The sequence below is a fragment of the Dioscorea cayenensis genome, chromosome 19 (assembly GCF_009730915.1).
Source record: "Dioscorea cayenensis subsp. rotundata cultivar TDr96_F1 chromosome 19, TDr96_F1_v2_PseudoChromosome.rev07_lg8_w22 25.fasta, whole genome shotgun sequence".
NCBI lineage: Eukaryota > Viridiplantae > Streptophyta > Magnoliopsida > Dioscoreales > Dioscoreaceae > Dioscorea > Dioscorea cayenensis.
The window spans coordinates 2,384,084-2,393,961 of record NC_052489.1 but is presented as its reverse complement, the minus strand read 5'-3'; the positions used below and the strand labels follow the sequence as shown (position 1 = coordinate 2,393,961).

Below are 9,878 nucleotides of genomic sequence, written 5' to 3'. Positions count from 1 at the left end.
AATAATATAATATATATATATATATTAAAATAAATCCAATTAAAAAATTATTTTATTTGGTTTTTATAAAAAAATAATAAATATTTATTAATAATAACTTAAGAAAATGGTTTAAAAAATAAAATATTTTGGTTTATTTTATTTCAAAAAACACATGGATGATGAGATGGGGTTGATGTGATGGTTTCATGGTTAGTTTGGTGAATATATTTTGGGTAGGGTTAGTTTTGACAATTTAAAAAAAAAATAGGATGGCTATAATGGAAAAAAACCCTAAGAAATAACTCTACATTATTCATCTTTTTAATTTACTCGGTTCATGTATCAATTAATTAATCGATAATAACTAACCTTCATCAATGGCTGACATTCAATTAACCTCTTAATTATTCTCTTCAGCCAATGCAATTATATAAAATTATAAATACATAGTACTAATTACACCCCACATGGGATGGTTCAAGGTATTAATGACCTAAAGTCAAATTTTAAATTTATTTTATCAACTGCTTGTATAAAATAATTGTCAATATTTTTACTGGCGACAAGGACGATCATCACTTGTCACAAATGAATTTATTTTAAATATGTAAACAAAACTCAAGAATAAAAAGTAGAAAAGTATAAATAAATTAAAAAAACTACTTATTTATAATAATAAAAATTAATAATGAAATCGGCTATTAATAAGAGAGAGAGAGAGAGAGAGAGAGAAAATTTATAATGTTAATTAAGATGATATATCTTAACTAAGTTTTAAACTAAGAAAACTTCAAAATTTTAACTAATTATTGAGATGCATGCCTCCAAAATTTTAAGCCTTTAAAAATATTATTAATTTTTTTAAAAAAATTTATTAATTTAAAAATTATTAGGATATCTAAAACCATTGTTTTACTGTTTTAGTAATCTTCACCTATAGCCTCGAATCTCGCACAATTCTAGAACCCTTAATATTAAAAAAATATGTATTCTTATCTACTTCTCCCTTTCACTCGTTTTCTTTAATTTAGAAAATAAAAATCAAGCCACCGAATACTTTAGACTAATCAAAAATTGAATTCATCAACTTTGATCAAAAAAGTCAAAGTCAAAAATTTGATCAATGAAGTTGCTTGCATTTTTCCTTGTCATGTTGTTAATTTGGATTATTATTATTTTATTCTTATTATTAAAAAAATAATAATAAATGACTAACTTTAGCTGCTACTATAAAAACCATCCAACCAATGACACAAATACATCAACAAAGCAATCAAACAACATGGCATTGGTGGCAATCTTGCCATTTTTTCTATTAATGTCCTTCTCTTCATCCATTGAAGGCAAGACTCACTTTCACAATTGGGACATTGCATACAAGCTCAAGTCACCGGATTGTTTCCAAAAGTTAGCCATCACCATCAACGGCGGCACGCCGGGGCCGACGATCGACGCGCAACAAGGCGACACCGTCGTCGTAAAAGTGCACAACAAGCTCTTCACCGAAAATATTGCCATTCATTGGCATGGTATCCGTCAAGTACATATTTCTTTTACATAATCAATTTATCATCATAAATTTATTATTTAAAAAAAAAAATTAAATTTATATATTTATTTAAAATAAAATAATTGTTTACATAGATTGGAACACCATGGAGTGATGGAACAGAAGGAGTGACTCAATGCCCAATCCTTCCCGGAGAAACTTTTGTCTATAGTTTTGTTGTTGATCATGTAAGTTTATATCATATTATACATCGACCAAAAATTTTTTATGCCAAAAAAAAAAAAAAAATCTAAAGATATTTTTATCTTTATTTGACTCAAAAAATAGGCTGGTACATTTATCTATCATGCACATTATGGTATGCAAAGATCAGCTGGTCTCTACGGTCTCATACGGGTGGTGTTGCCACCCGGTGAAGTTGAGCCATTCAAGTACGATTCCGATCAAAGTCTAATTCTCAACGATTGGTGGCATAAGAGTGCATACGAGCTATCGCTCGGACTATCCTCTCTTCCCTTTGGATGGGTCGGTGAACCCGATGTACGTAGTATTATTAATTAATTATTTTTTTGTTTCGGTGTTGGAAACTAATAGTCTTACATTGGTTAATTAAATAAATCCGATGATGATATTTTTTTCAGTCACTTCTTATTAACGGAAGAGGGAGGTTCAACTGTTCTTCAGTGCAAGGAGGGACTTGTAATGCAACCAACCCTGAGTGTGCACCTTATGTCATTAGTGTTGTACCCGGAAGAACATATCGCTTGAGGATTGCAAGTGTTACCTCCCTCTCTGCCTTCAACTTTCCAAATTGAGGTAACTATCAATTAAGCCTCCCTCTTTTCATTTTTTATTTTTTAATATAAAAATATTGTGGTAATAATTATTATTATTTTTAATTTAAAATTTTAGGGTCATAATATGACGGTGGTTGAGGCTGACGGTCACTATGTCCGTCCTATTGTGGTGTCAAGTCTTTATATTTACTCCGGAGAGACTTACTCAGTGATTGTTAAAGCTGATCAAGATCCATCTCGTAATTACTGGACGGCTGTTAATGTTGTCTCTAGAAAACCACAAACACCGACGGGTTTTGCCATCTTTAATTACTATCCGAATCATCCGATGAAAACCCCTTCGACTATTCTTCCATTAGGTCCTTTATGGAATGATTCAGCTAGTCGACTCAAACAAGATATGGCTCTCAAAGCGCATCCTGATTACAACAACCCTCCACCCGGCAAGTCCGACCGGCTAATCCTCCTACTCAACACTCAAAACAGGATCAACGGATACACCCGATGGTCAGTAAACAATGTATCATTCACACTACCACATACACCATATCTCATTGCTTTGAAAGAAAGGTTGCACAATGTATTCGATCAAAAACCGGCACCGGATACATACGACTATAAGACGTACAATATTCATCAACCACCACCAAATCCAAATGCTACGTACAGCGACTCAATTTACAGATTGAAGTTCAATTCTACGGTAGATGTGGTGTTGCAGAATGCAAATACTTTGAATGCCAACAACAGTGAGACACATCCATGGCACTTGCATGGACATGATTTTTGGGTAGTTGGACATGGGGTTGGGAAATTTGACCCGGAGAAGGACCCAAAAGGGTTCAATTTGGTGGACCCAATTGAGAAGAACACTGTTGCAGTGCAACCTTATAGTTGGACAGCATTTAGGTTTAGGGCTGACAATCCGGGAGTGTGGGCATTTCATTGCCACATTGAGTCACATTTCTTTATGGGCATGGGAGTGGTCTTTGAAGAAGGGGTGCATAGGGTTGGCAAGTTGCCTTCAAGAATCAAGGGATGTGGTGCATCTAGAGTTTAAGTTTTATCAATGGTGCATCTTGTGCTCCTCATCTAGAGTTTAAGTTTTTCAATGGTGCATCACTGTGTCTGACAGAGTTCTAAATGCGGGACACTTGAAAATTCAACATTCATATTTATTTATTTATTTATTTTTTACAGTGGAGCCAATATAATTGGACTATAAGCCATTTGGTTTTTGGGGTTTTTGGGAATTTTTTAATTGAATTTATTAGTATTGTTTTGAGTAAGTGGAAATTTGTATTTTAGATTTTGGTTGATAGGAGAAAAAGGAGAAGAAATTTTGATTGAAAATTGATGTTGTGTAAGTTATATAAATTTCAATAAAATATTACTTCAACTTTTATAAGAAGCCATTTTTTTAAAACTCTGTTATTTGAAATGTTGGGTATATATATAGGAAATAGAAAATGACCAATAAATTGGAGAATAAATTAATAATTTTAAAATAATTTTTGAAGTCTATTTTTATTGTTATATTTAATTTTTATTATTTCCAATAGTTCATTAATAAACTATGCATGTCTAAGTTCGTCCCATTAGATTTTATAATAATGAATTACTATCCATAAATATAAATTTTTTAAAAGAGCCACTATAGATAGATGATATTTTTGAGCGGTAATTTTTTAAAAATCTTTTATTCTCCATCTTTTTTTTTTGTTGAAAGATCATTTGATCATCTCTGGATGTTATGTTCTACGTGTATAAGATCATTTGTTCTACGTGTATCAAACTCTTATGTAATACATTATGTTTTTCATTTATATTTATTTTGTTGTTACATTTGAAAATATATATACTCCAACTCTGCATGTATATAATCATTTTTTTAATACATGATTTATCCACTTAAAAAAAAACTTCATGTATATATATATACACATGTTGGGGGCAATAGCAATATTGCTATTATAAAAATCATCTAATTATGTAAATATCTATCTTGATAAAAAAAAAAAAAAGAAGATATTTTGAGTCATAAACCCAATAATCTTGTCCTATCCAACACATGACACCCTGACCCATATAGATAAACAGATAGATAGCTTAGATAAACAGAGCAAACAAACCATGGCCACTTCCACACTATCCATTGTCACTTCCCCTTCCTACCACCACCACCACCACCACCACCACCATCATCATCATCATCATCATCCCTTTCAACTCCCAAAACTCAACATGCTCTCTACTTCCTTCTCTTCATCACTCACTCAATCTTTCCATTCTTCTACCTCCTCCATTGATGATCCTAACATTATTACCACTTCATCATCATCATCATCATCATCATCATCATCATCTTTATCTTTATCTTTATCTTCATGTTTATCAAAGAGAAGGGGATTCCTTCAATTAAGTGTTGGTGTTTTGGGGTCTTATCTTGTACCTTTGGATGCAAATGCCACAAGAATTGAGTACTATGCCACTGTTGGTGAACCACTTTGTGACTATAACTTTGCCAAGTCTGGCCTTGCCTATTGTGATGTTTCCATTGGAAATGGTGTTCAACCTCCCCGTGGAGAGCTCATCAATGTAAATTTCCTTTACCTTTTTTTATTTTTAATTTTATTATCTTAAAATATCATTAATTTTTTTAATTAAATAAAAAAAATTAAGATGTTGATGGTGTTGGTTAATTTGTTTTATGATTTTAGGTGCATTACACAGCAAGGTTTGCTGATGGAACTGTGTTTGATAGTAGTTATAAGCGAGGAAGACCTCTCACTATGCGTATTGGTGCTGGAAAAGTAATATATTATTATAGTCTATATTTATTCATATTATTATTTATCAATAGTTATTAATATTTTTAATTTTTTTGTCCTACTTTTGTTGATAATTAATTCCGCATGAGTATGCCCTGAAGTTTGGAGCTTGTCGCTCTACCTCAAAAAAAAACTTTTGTTGATAATTAATTAATTTTTTTTATGTAAATAGGTATTACCGGGACTTGATCAAGGAATAATGGGTGGTGGTGGTGTGCCTCCGATGTTAGCTGGTATGAAAATTTTCATTTAATTTGAACTATAAAATAAATAAATAACATAAAGAATTTATAAAATAAAATAAATAAATAAAAATTATCTCTCAAATAAAATTATAAATTTAATCAAATCAATATATATATATATATATATTTTTAATTTTTGGATCACCCTAAATTTTTTTATATGCTCAACAACATGATTGAAGGAGATTATATTCTGTTTGAGTGCAGGGGGGAAACGCAAGCTCATGATTCCTCCAAAATTAGCCTATGGATCTGAACCAGCTGGATGCTTTCAAGGTATATATATATATATAAGCAAATCAAATAAATTAATCACTTAATTAACCATGTTTTTAATTTAATTTTCTGCAGGTGATTGCAATATTCCAGGCAATGCAACTCTTCTATATGACATTCTTTTTGTTGGAATTTACAAATGAAAAAAGCAAAACAATATGAAGTAAGTCAATAAATTTTATAATTCATATTAAACATTGTTGTTTAATTTGTATAGAAACTGCATTAATTCTCATTAATAATAATAATAATTATTACTTTTATCATGATATATAAAACAAAAAAAAAGGCGCAAAAATTATATATATGTATACATGTTTATCTTCTGATCACATAACTGAGCAAGAATTAGGATTATCATCACTAAACAAATGCATGAACTGATCCTCTTGTCTATTAACTTGACTAAAAGCAGTAATAACCTCAGCATTCCTAACATAACCAGGAGGAGCTCTCTTGTCATAAGTGGGTGCAATGTAAGGATATGCAACCAAGTTATAAGGCACATAAGGCCATATCTCAGCCTTCTTCCCTGTTGAAATCACCTTCTTTAGCACCTTATTTTGCTCCACAAAACCCACCACAGTCACCTTGTTTTGCTTCCTGTTAACCTCCACTGATTTAACTCCTGTTTCAATTAATTATGTATAACAAGTTTAATGATTTAAGTTTAATTATAACAACAACAAGAAGAAGAAGAAGAAGAAGAAGAAGAAGAAGAAGAAGAGGAAGTTTAAAGTAGTAGAAAGTACCTTTCATGTTGGAGAGGGCATTCTTGACTTTGAGTTCACAACCATCACAATCCATTCTAACTTTGAGCTCAACTGTGTTGATTTGTTTCTTCTTCTTGTGCTTGTGTCCACTTCCTAATAAAATCCATGAGATGTATTGCAATGTCCTTCCCATGCTTGGTGTTTATTTGTGTTTATGATTGTTTGGGTCTTTGAAGAAGGTGTGGTTCTTCTTGTTGCATATTTATAGGGCAAGGAAAAGGGAGAGCAAAAGTGGAGAGGGAGGGTTAAAATTTAAAAGGAGGAGTGAGTGATTCTTGGAAGGCCAAAAGTGCTTTTTTCTCTTGACTTTTTTGCTTTAGTTTTTTTTTGGTGTGTTGTGTGTGAGTGGAGAAGTTATATACTTCATTTGTAAGTAAAGAGTTTTTGGTAAATATTTGAAGAAGAAGAAGAAGAGAAGAAGATAAACTTGATTGAATCCAAGTGGCATTTGAGAACTAACAAGAATATGACAACTGTTTCCTACTTCTTCTTTTCTTATTAGATATCTTTATGTTCTCTTTCTCCTCCTCCTTCCTCCATGATTGAGATGATAATATGGGTAAATATATATTGATAAAAATGAATAAACAAATGTTACATTATAAATAAATTGGTACCAAAACAAATATAGAAAAAGAAAGGAAAATACGGTGATGAGGATCAAGTCATATAATCCACTCCATCTTCACATTAGTAATACGGTAATTTTTTTCATTTGCTAAGGTGAGGTTGAGGGATGAATTCCCTCTTAAAATATTTGTTGAAATAAGTGACTTGCTCATTTTATTAAAAAAAAAAATCATATAGTTCATTAGAGATAAAAAGCAGTGTAAAAGTATTGGACTGAGAACAGTAGAGACTTTCAGGAAACAAAAATTGGGTTGTATCATTCATTTTTGGTGTCACCTGAGTAAACAAGTTGATATGAGATGTAATGACCGTATCATATGATTTTAAGGGGGTAATTCACTGGAATCATCAACTAAAGTGCTAAGGAAGTTGAGACAACAATATTTATTAAGTTATAACTTCATTAATTATATATGAGAACCCATCATCTAGGGACGTCCCTAGATTTCAAATCTAGAGATGTCCATAGTAGCCATCGGATGAAAAATTTGCCAGTTTCTTGATCATTTATGAGCGAAGAAACCGCGTTCTACGGTGTTGTACAGATCATTTCGTGAGCGAGTAAAAAAATGTACAGTGTTTATATAATCAATCAACCATCAGATGATGATCTAACGGTTTAGATTTAAAACGTCTCTAGAGGGACTTACTTAAATGATGTTTTCCCATTATATATATATATATATAGTGAAGTTTGTTTTAAAATGGGGGATTCTTTAGAACAGTGAAGAAAAATGAAAAGATCATAGCTAACTCATGCTAGATAGATTCTTAAGTAATTGCTAGAAATATTGCTACTTTGTAAAGGAGGGCATCTCATTAATGACCATTGATATCTCTTATGGCAACCTTCATTCATGAATAATTCTCTTTCTTTTTTTTCTTTCCTTTTATTTTTCCCTTTCTTTCATTGTCCATTTGATAAGCATCTCAAATTTGGTCAAAAGAAACATTTTCATGATAAATTCTCCATCTTATTTTTCTTTTTATTTTTTAAGGGCGGTGTTAAACAATGCTCGCTTATCTCTTTAGAGTTTTATCACTTTTATTTATTTATTCAGTTAAATGATGTATATGATATGAACGAATTTATTAGATAAATTCGATTCAACTTAAATATTTAACCTGATATGAAAAAAGTTCTTGTTTTTTTAATGATATATATATATATATGCATGATAAATTTCTTTACATTTTTAAATTATTTACAAGAAATATCATGTGAAAGTTTTATTTAGATAAATGTTTATTAAAAGATTAATTGTAATAGAATTTTTTTTTTTACACAAGAGTGTTATAAAAGGTTTTGCTTTAGACCTTGATTGACCTCCAAAAAAAACCTAACTTAATAAAGAGTAATCACCAACAAACATGGAATCTTCAAATTCTCCAAATCAAATACAAGACATGGCTTGCATTCTCAACCATGCATTCAAATATTCTATTGAAAAATAAGCAAAATAAATAAAAAAAGTATATTATTATTATTATTATTATCTTCTATGTGTATATTTACTTACATATCCCAATAAACTAAGATTATCTATTTATTTATTTTTATGCTCAAAAACTAATATAAATTTTTTTTTTTTGACGACATATGGACAAACTATATTAGAGGCGTGCACAGACAGGAGCGTACACAAATGTGGAGTTATTATCTCAACACACTTGTGCTTGTACCCTATGTGAAGTGAGGTTCAATTTAGCTTTTTTGGTAAGAACACAAACATCTTGTATAGAACCGAGTGTCAATAAAGCTTTTTGTCATTTCATAATATAAAAACATTATTAAAGATATATTTATCTTTGATTTTTACATTTTTATTATAAAACTTCTCATGAATATATATATACTCATAATATTCAAATTTTAGTTTCGGGGCCATAATAAAATCTCCAAATCCTCCAAAAAATCAAATGGAAGACACGTCTTACAATTTCTCCATTATTCCATTAAAAAATCTACTTAAATAATTAAAATAAAAACAAACAAACAAATTAATAAATAAAACAATGCCACCGACTTCCTCTACAAAAGACAGCACAAGTACACATGATAGATTCACTTTAATTCATTTAAATTCAAAATATGTATTATTGCAAAGATTGGCAAGGAAGAGACAAAGAGAACAAATTTAAAAAGAAAAAATAATAAAGAAATGAATAAAGAAATTAAAGGGGAATTAATGGTATAGTAAAACTAACAAGGACCTCACACCAAACAATGGCTAAAGACTTCATATCAATGTCAATAATTGGATGCCAAAGTTGCCCATGAACACAAGACAAAGTCTCTAAAAATAAAAAAAGAGAAAAAAAAAAAAGATTCATTGAAGTGGAGACTTACTTGCTTGCAAAGAATTAATACTTGTTTTCTTTTTCTATTTCTATTTATTTATTTATTTATTTATTTATTTTTCCTTAGTGGTGGGGAATTATATATTTTGTGTTTTATTATATTTATATATAGCTTCTCCTCCACCTTCTTAGTTATTTCTTTCTTTTCTTCATGGCAAGCACAATACTAATTATTAAACAAGTTATTAGTTTTATAATTAATGTTGGCTAGCATGATGTGTTATTAATAATTAATGATGCGTGATATTTTGGACTTAAACTCATTATTTGTGTTGTTAAAATAACCATATTTTTAATGGTAATAGTGAAATGATATTATTGCATTATTATTGGTGTTAAAAAGATAACACAGGTGTTGAACATGAAAGTTTGATGATAGTCTCGAATATATTTGTAAAAGTTTAGATTTAATTTGTTTTAAAGTGATAAAAGAATATTTCTAGAAATTGCATTCCATTAACTACATATTTATG

At 30.2% G+C, this 9,878-nt stretch overlaps 3 protein-coding genes across 5 annotated transcripts; 2 read left to right on the top strand and 1 right to left on the bottom strand.

Annotated features, from left to right (window-relative positions):
- Window positions 1–1,262: 1,262 nt before the first annotated feature.
- Window positions 1,263–3,527, top strand: LOC120283877 (L-ascorbate oxidase). The gene is given in 6 exon segments (XM_039290654.1): window positions 1,263–1,522; window positions 1,627–1,719; window positions 1,820–2,032; window positions 2,134–2,292; window positions 2,294–2,308; window positions 2,405–3,527. Coding segments are annotated over 6 exon segments (1,683 nt in total). The 5' UTR covers window positions 1,263–1,264; the 3' UTR covers window positions 3,350–3,527.
- Window positions 3,528–4,399: 872 nt separating this feature from the next.
- Window positions 4,400–8,757, top strand: LOC120283446 (photosynthetic NDH subunit of lumenal location 4, chloroplastic). Of its 3 annotated transcripts, none has more exons than XM_039290139.1 (6): window positions 4,403–4,887; window positions 5,010–5,102; window positions 5,293–5,353; window positions 5,573–5,641; window positions 5,717–5,804; window positions 8,663–8,757. In XM_039290139.1, the coding sequence occupies exons 1-5, from the start codon at window positions 4,423–4,425 to the stop codon at window positions 5,782–5,784; spliced, it is 756 nt and encodes a 251-aa protein (XP_039146073.1). In that variant the 5' UTR covers window positions 4,403–4,422; the 3' UTR covers window positions 5,785–5,804; window positions 8,663–8,757. The 3 variants fall into 3 exon arrangements, with proteins under 3 accessions (XP_039146074.1, XP_039146073.1, XP_039146072.1); XM_039290138.1 differs by lacking the exon at window positions 8,663–8,757 and adding an exon at window positions 6,623–6,855; XM_039290140.1 differs by lacking the exons at window positions 5,010–5,102; window positions 8,663–8,757 and adding an exon at window positions 6,623–6,855 and having other exon boundaries at window positions 4,400–4,887.
- LOC120283447 (heavy metal-associated isoprenylated plant protein 23) lies at window positions 5,930–6,649 on the bottom strand. The gene is made up of 2 exons (XM_039290141.1): window positions 6,394–6,649; window positions 5,930–6,269 (listed from the first exon to the last, which is right to left on the bottom strand). Exons 1-2 carry the CDS (start codon window positions 6,545–6,547, stop codon window positions 5,971–5,973), a joined length of 453 nt encoding a protein of 150 aa, XP_039146075.1. The 5' UTR covers window positions 6,548–6,649; the 3' UTR covers window positions 5,930–5,970.
- Window positions 8,758–9,878: the final 1,121 nt, after the last annotated feature.

Excerpts from the sequence above, each read along its gene's own strand:
- LOC120283447 (XM_039290141.1), bottom strand. The coding sequence starts at position 6,547 with ATGGGAAGGACATTGCAATACATCTCATGGATTTTATTAGGAAGTGGA. Across the intron at positions 6,270-6,393 it reads TGCCCTCTCCAACATGAAAG|GAGTTAAATCAGTGGAGGTT; the intron begins GTACTTTCTACT and ends TAATTGAAACAG.
- LOC120283446 (XM_039290139.1), top strand. The coding sequence starts at position 4,423 with ATGGCCACTTCCACACTATCCATTGTCACTTCCCCTTCCTACCACCAC. Across the intron at positions 5,354-5,572 it reads TGTGCCTCCGATGTTAGCTG|GGGGGAAACGCAAGCTCATG; the intron begins GTATGAAAATTT and ends GTTTGAGTGCAG. Across the intron at positions 5,642-5,716 it reads ACCAGCTGGATGCTTTCAAG|GTGATTGCAATATTCCAGGC; the intron begins GTATATATATAT and ends AATTTTCTGCAG.